Source organism: Hibiscus syriacus, unplaced genomic scaffold (genome assembly GCF_006381635.1).
Source record: "Hibiscus syriacus cultivar Baekdansim isolate YM2019G1 unplaced genomic scaffold, ASM638163v2 tig00005939_pilon, whole genome shotgun sequence".
NCBI classification, from domain to species: domain Eukaryota; kingdom Viridiplantae; phylum Streptophyta; class Magnoliopsida; order Malvales; family Malvaceae; genus Hibiscus; species Hibiscus syriacus.
The window spans coordinates 1,495,858-1,503,469 of record NW_024062073.1 but is presented as its reverse complement, the minus strand read 5'-3'; the positions used below and the strand labels follow the sequence as shown (position 1 = coordinate 1,503,469).

Sequence of the window (7,612 nt, the reverse complement as noted above, 5' to 3'; positions counted from 1 at the left end):
TTTCGAAATAAATTTGAAAGTTTAGGTACTAAAACGGATAAAAATTGATAGTTTAGGTACTAAACGCATTAAGTAAGTTTTTAACGATTTGTATTAAAATAAAACAAAAACTAAATGTTAGTTATGGTTTAAAAAAATAAAACCTTAGATAATAAAATGGACCAAAGCTGATAGTTTATATACTAAATCCGTAGTTTACCCTTCTATGTTATATTCTATGATTAAAAATCGAAAAAGAAAAAGAAAAAAAAGATCACTGCTTTAGTCCTCCGCTTTATATGATCTTCCAATGTGGAGGACGAATAGCAGTACCCGAAACATTAAAATTAAGCAAGGGACTGTGGTGGTGAGGCGGTGGCGCTCTAGCTGTTCTTCCGTGTGCTGGCGGAGCCGGTGGTAGTGGTTTCATGGAGGAAATCAAGCAACACGGTGTTCTTGCATTTGGGGCATTTAGGGTCCTCCTCCGAAAGAATAATGTACATAAGACACCTAGGACACCCCACCAGAACCATGGAAGTAGTCGTCTCGCCACTGTTAGTGTTGATGTCCATCTCCGACGATACGCACGAGCTCGGAGGAGATGTCGGTGACACCGTCGCTGCTCGGCTCGGCGATTCCACTCTTGGTGGTGATAGGTTCAGCTTCAAATCAGGCTTGGCACCGTTTCTCCGACTCATCTTTGTATTGTTCACGTACACAAATTAGATACCTTCAAGTTCAAAGAAGGGGAGGTGGTGATGGGTTTGAAGAAGAAAGAGATAAATATATATAGGAGAGAGGAGTGTTTCTTAACTCTTTTTTAGAATAAAGTACGCATTTAGCACCTAAACTATTAATTTTAGTCTGTTTTAGTATTTAAATCTTTTAATTTTTCAAAACACACCTAACGTTTTTTCATTTTAGTACCCATCGTTAAAACCCTTAACTCGTTTAAAACCTAAACTATCAATTTTTGTCCGTTTTAGTACCTAAACTTTTGATCTTTTCAAAATTTAAAGTTAAATTTTGAACAAGGGTACTAAAATGAAACAAAAACTAAAGCTTTTAATGACGGAGTACTAAAATGAAATAAAAACTAAATATTATGTATGATTTTAAAAAAAAAAATTAAAAGTTTAAATACTAAAACGGGCCAAAGATGATAGCTTAGATACTAAACGTGTCATTTACCCTTAATTAAATTACCTCTAGGAGTGGTGAAGATGTGTAGGCTAGGAAGAATTAATTAACTTGAAGAATTGGTAGAAGTAGCATTAAAATAGTGTTGCAATCTACCAAAGTTTTGCACACATTTAACAATTCGGTAATATTAGTAAAGTATCGTTGCATTGGAATATAATATGAATTTCTTTAAAAATAATAACATTTTTTTTTATCATTGATGTCATTTAACGGGTATAAGAGTTTGAAAAATTAAAGAGATTATAATCTATTGAGTAGCCTCAGTGATTGGAGGAAGAATTATTCTCTCAGGAGGTATCAAATTTGAGCAATTATATCTGTAGAGTGTATGTGCGTTGTCAATTGTTAAAAAATTATGAACAAATATTACTTTGAAATCACTCAGACTATTATAAAAATAAAGAAATTAAAATAGGTATAATTTTATTAACTATGATATAATATTTTAGGTCACGGTGTTTATTAATGAAACCAATTTATTTAACTAAAGCTTACTCAATTGATACACTTTGTTTTAAATGGCAAGTCATTAAAAAGAGTGCGTTTTGAAGGGAAGAAACCAGCAAAGACTCCAAATTATTAAAACAAAAGATACCTAAGAATTTAATATCAAACAACCAAAATTTTAAATACACCCAAGTTAAATGTTTCAACAAATTTCATATAATTAATGGCAACTCCACCAAATTTTGTTCATGGTAAATACCAGATAATTTTAGAATAAACACAAAAATAACCAACTAACATGATAAGCTGTGTCATATTTATGTTTAAAAATTTATTGTCCAACTAAATGAAATCAATTTCAGTATCCATGTGCCATTATTAATCAACTAAATGTAATTATAGAAGCACGGTGAATTATCATGTCAGGACGTAAACTGCCACATCAACACCGTAACGGTCAATGATAGAAAACTTTGATCAAAGGCTTTTATTGAGTTTGTTTTATAAGTTGAAAGACCACATCAAGAGAAAAAAAAATACGAGGACAACATTAATTTTTTTTATAAAAAAAGCACAAGACTTTTGATGAATTTTACCTATTAACTAAAATAGAGTTTGACTTTGTTGGCTGATAAAACTATACCTGTTTATAGTTTTTTTTAACATTAATACTGATTCTATTTATAGTTTTATTTGTATGCTCTTCCTTGCTAATAAATTCCATTAAGGCTACTCACCAACTCTCCTTTAGAGCTCTACTGTTTTTGTGTTTGGAATTAATTATGGGGTTATGTGAACAAAAATAAATGTTAGCTTTTAACATTTAAATTTCCAACTCAAAGTTTAAATTCCTTAAAACATTTGGAATTAATAAATGGGATGTAAAACAAAATAGCATAAAGCAACAGCATTTATAATATTTTCTAGAGTAGAAAATAAAAATAATGGCGTCAATGTCAAGTTATTAATATAAAGACTAACCATATTGAAGGCACGGTTAGCGGTGGCTGTTGACGAATTTATAACATTTATTTTAGAAATAGTTTGATAAATTGAAAGAATAAATGTTAAAAATTTGAAGTATTTAATTTATAAAAAATAGTTTCTTCTATCTTTATTTCTTGTTTTGAGTATTTAATTTATGTTTCTATCATTTAAGAATCACATATAGAAATTTGTAAAAATCCATATAAGTGAACCCGAACCGTATTCTCTGAATGCTTCAGATGTATCATAGTGTGTACTGGGATCTCATGTGAGTCGTTGTTGCCGTAATTCATGCATTTAATGTAAGAGGTAATAATTCCTCTAAAATTTTAGAAACTCAAAATTATGAATTTGCGACTCATAGATTGTAATCTACAAATGCTCCAGATGTTTCGTTGATTCTCCTTTCAGTTTGAGTCTATCTTAAATAATTTATTTATGTATTTTGGTTTTCAAATAAAGAGTTTCGATTTTACAAAATGTTATTTTTCTTATCCTGTAAAATTGTTTTAAAATGATGATTAAACTGTTTTAAAAAATGGTTAGTCACTTTGTTGATTTTGTATGGCACTCAAAACCTCTGAATTTGAGTCGGGTCAGATTAGGATGTTATGCAACACCTTAATCTAATCCGATCCGAAAATCACTAGATCATGATGTCACACGGGAGTAGCAAAGTGGTAACCCAAAAATTTTCTTTTAAAAATGACTGCAAACTATAAAAAGCGAAATCCATCCATAATAATAAATTAAAAACATAAATAAACTAGGTTTACAAGTATGGGGGAGCTCCCAAAATATTCAAAATAATACATCGTCGACTGAATACATAAGGGTCTATAAATAGTACATGCCCTCTAAGAAAGACTCAGACGTTCTCTGAATGCCTCGGCTAATATGAACATGATGCACTGGAATATCTGCTGACAATAACTTCCCACGAATGGTCCCCTAATAACCTGCGCACGGAAATACATTTCGAACGCTGATCTTACGAGCTCAGTGCCACACCAATAATTGTACTATACTACATGCATTCACTAAATGAGCTGGCTAGCGACACAAGTATAAATACATGTAAAACACTGATATGTACATACATCATGGTGCAACTGAGGGTTCTGTATCTCAGAGCTCACACACCCCTTTAACCTTTCTGAGATACCCTCAGTATCTGGGGTGAGATCCGGAGCTACATCGTACACCTGACCAACTTACTCCATTGAGTCTTGAGTCATTTGTGCCCATTCAGCTACTGAAGTGCCTTGGCACTGACTGAGATATCCAACTGACTGTCGTGTTTCGCTAGAGAGACTCAGGTGTCCTGGCTGTTTAAAGTCCTAAACAAAGGTTAGTTTTATGTATTCCTAGCTGTCACTGTTTATAACTGTTTTGAGTTTTATTATTGTTCTTTGTAGTTTTATTTGCTGTTATTCTAATGTTATTGGACTCCTCAAGTCTAACCCCTTAATTATTAGATTATTCATCCAATTGTCCGTTGGTATCGATACTAAATACTAGCTCTTTGTATCGATACTAGCCCTTAAGTATCGATACCTACCTCTTGGTATCGATACTGACTGACTAAGCTACGCTGATAAAGGAGGAATAATATCGGTACTCCTAGATGAGTATCGATACTTTAATGTTGGGATACTGGTCTGAGTATCAATACCAAAATTTGGTTCGATGTTTTAAAAAATATCTCAGTATCGATACCCCTACTGAGGGTATCCGTACTGATATCGATACTCCCATGAGTATCGGTACCAAAATTGCATACTGAAATTTGCTAAGTGAACTCGGTATCGATACCACTCTGCGAGTATCGATATTGTATCTACATTATCGATACCCATTGAAGGAGTATCGATTCTTCTTGTAACACTTAAAACCCATATAACTATACCTATACAGATTATAGATGTCACCTGAATTTCTTAAAATATTTTCCAATTTAAAACTGATTTAAAATTTATTTTCTTAAAAAGATTACTGATAATATAAAAATATCATATCACATCAAACTATCACATACTATTTAAAACATTTATTAGTATGTATTTGTGCTATCCATACTGAAAATAGAGTAAACCATTTTAGTTTAGTTATTACAAACCAGTTCCAAAATATTTCAACAGAGAAACTATGACATTTATAGTACATGCCACTAACTAAGTCAAAATCACATCATAAGATGTCTTACTGATATAGAAATATACTCCTCGATGCTTGATGTCGCTCCAAACTCTTTATTCTACTACTGGCTTTTTACATACGCATGAAAATCATCACGCTAAGTATATACTTAGTGAGGCAATTTAAAACAATAAACAGTTCAATACAAATCATGCATGAAATTTAATATCATTTTCAAATGCCAAAATCAAAACAACATAATATAATAAAATCATTTTTATCAACAACTATCGCCCACAATTCTCAATCCATGAGGAACCCAATATAGGAGTCAAATATTGCATAAAAGTGCTGAGGTCGAGCATTGCTCACCTAATAATGCACCGTAGTGCTGAGGTTGGGTGTTACCCACCTGACTTGTACTATGTATCTTATTTGATACTATAATACTACTTAATTCTGCAGCTGCTAGACTCTATGACATGCCATTAATACCACTGAACCTCAATAACATACTTGGGCATATAGTCATGAATTAAATCATCCGTGGAAACATATAACCATGTAATAAACATTAGGGCAGTTCATACCCAAATTAACATCCACGTTAAAATCTCATGCTGATAAAACAAGGTCGACTTGTCGCAAGTCTTCCTGATGATGTATAAAACATCTATGTACCATGTCATGCATGTATTGCACTCACCTCTACACTTTATAAATCCAAAATATTTGCCTCACTACGGTCCACAATAACTCTTTTATACTTGATTTGCTTCAATCACAATTCAATCACGATTTGTACGAAATCAAAATTTCATAACAATACTTATGTTATTATTGTACTAACATAACACATCCCCAAAACAAAATCCATAATATACTTGAAACTCATTTTCTACCAAAATACTTAACACTTAATAATTCCTTTTTAACATTGACACCAACTTTTCCAATTTACACAAATTGGTTTTTCACCATTTTATCACTTAGATTCCTAAAACCAAAATTCCAGACTTAAAATTATTACCATTCAAATTCTTTTACAAAGGTATAATTACATTTAAGTACCCCAACTATACGAATGTTATACTTAAATAACCTTTTTAAACTTCCAAAATGATCATATTTCACATATAAACACTCATTTCAATCCCAAAACAATTATTTCCAACAGTATATCAATTATTAAACAATTATACAACCATTCACAACTTTTCTAAAATTGCCGATTTGGTCCCCAACTTTTCAAAAATTACATAATGGTCCTCAAATTTTTCTAAAGCTTGTAGAATACTTTCTACATCATTTCCAGCCCTTATATAATTTTTCCATAATTTTTCTCACTCAATAACCTCATGGCCGAATACTTTAAACTTAAAAACTAAGTTTTCATGATTTTGCTAAATTTTGATTCAATTCAAGCATAAAATCAACTTCCAATCAACCTTACAACAACTCTACAATCAAAGCCCTAATCAAATCTCATCAAAACACAAAGTGCTTCAATTTCTTCATTTGACCAAAATTTATAGAATCATATATAGAAAGTTTGGAACATGTTTTAATCATAATTCATACTTGGAAATGAATCTACAACCTCAAAAACATCAAAATTCATCATCAATTTCATGAACCCTATCACGAACATAAACCTAAGATTTGGGATCTTTGAAATTAAGCAAGTTGAGCAAGCATAATTGGTACCAAAAGATAGCGTTTTTCGACTAGATCACTTTCCTATTTCACGGTATAACTTGAAATCCAAAGAAAATGGCTTAAAAATGGAAAACAAATAGTTTTCCCTTACCTTGGTATAGCTCACGACCATGGAGAGAAAGATGAACAACTTTGGCATGAAATTTAGATATTTTTCATGCTAAGTCTATCTTAAATTTCACTTTAATGAATTTTAAATTCATTAAATTAGAAAATTACCAATTCACCCTTAATGAAACTTCATAATTACCATTAAACCAAGACACCTAAACTTATCATCTTCCAAAATAAGACACCTCAACCTTAGCATATCCCATAAGTCAAAGATGAACAAATAAAATCTTAGTTTACCGATTTGCCCTTGCCTTTTTCCAAAAATCACAATCTTGCCACTCTAAATACAACAGTCCAAATTAAACATTGAATTAAACCCTTAAATCTAAAGATTTATATTATTTTCTAACATTTACTAATGTTAAAATAATATTTTTCAATCTAAGGTATCATCCTTCAGATTTTTCTTAATTTTCTATTCGATCCGATTTATCGAATTTTTCCTAAACTTCCTTGTTCTATAACTTTTATTACACATCTCAGATTAAAATTCTGATTCCCACATAAACTTTATTCTTGAGATAAACTATTTATTTACGAGGCCCAAAATATAAACTTTCAAAAATTACTATTTTGATCCCTAAACTTTTTTAAAGTTTATACTTTGGTCATCAAACTTTCAAAATTACCATTTTGGTCACTATCTAAATTTTGGGATTACACTTATACTTCAAAATCCTTTTGTTTTTAGCACCTGAAGAACAATACTGATACTACTATTCTAATATTGATACTCGTGCCCATAAATACCTTGTTTTGGGCACAAAAAATGCTATCTTTCCTACCCAAATGCTCTACTGAGGGTCTCAATTGTTATTAAAGCCTTATGAGTGTTAAAAAGGATAAAGTAATAGGTCTTTTAACCTACTGAAAACATCAAAAGATGCAAACTACCATGAACATGCTTCATAACTCATGCAACGTACCAAAACTTATATAATGATCTACATGTGGTAGAGTTAAGTTAGAAATGTGTAACCTTTGATTTCTAAGCTATTGGAAGTGTCTAAGGTTCAAACCCAAG

The 7,612-nt window shown here is 31.3% G+C and overlaps 1 protein-coding gene across 1 annotated transcript; it reads right to left on the bottom strand.

Annotated features, from left to right (window-relative positions):
• Nucleotides 1-362: 362 nt before the first annotated feature.
• Nucleotides 363-677, bottom strand: LOC120200321. The gene has a single exon (XM_039201194.1). It carries the CDS (start codon nucleotides 675-677, stop codon nucleotides 363-365), a length of 315 nt encoding a protein of 104 aa, XP_039057125.1.
• Nucleotides 678-7,612: the final 6,935 nt, after the last annotated feature.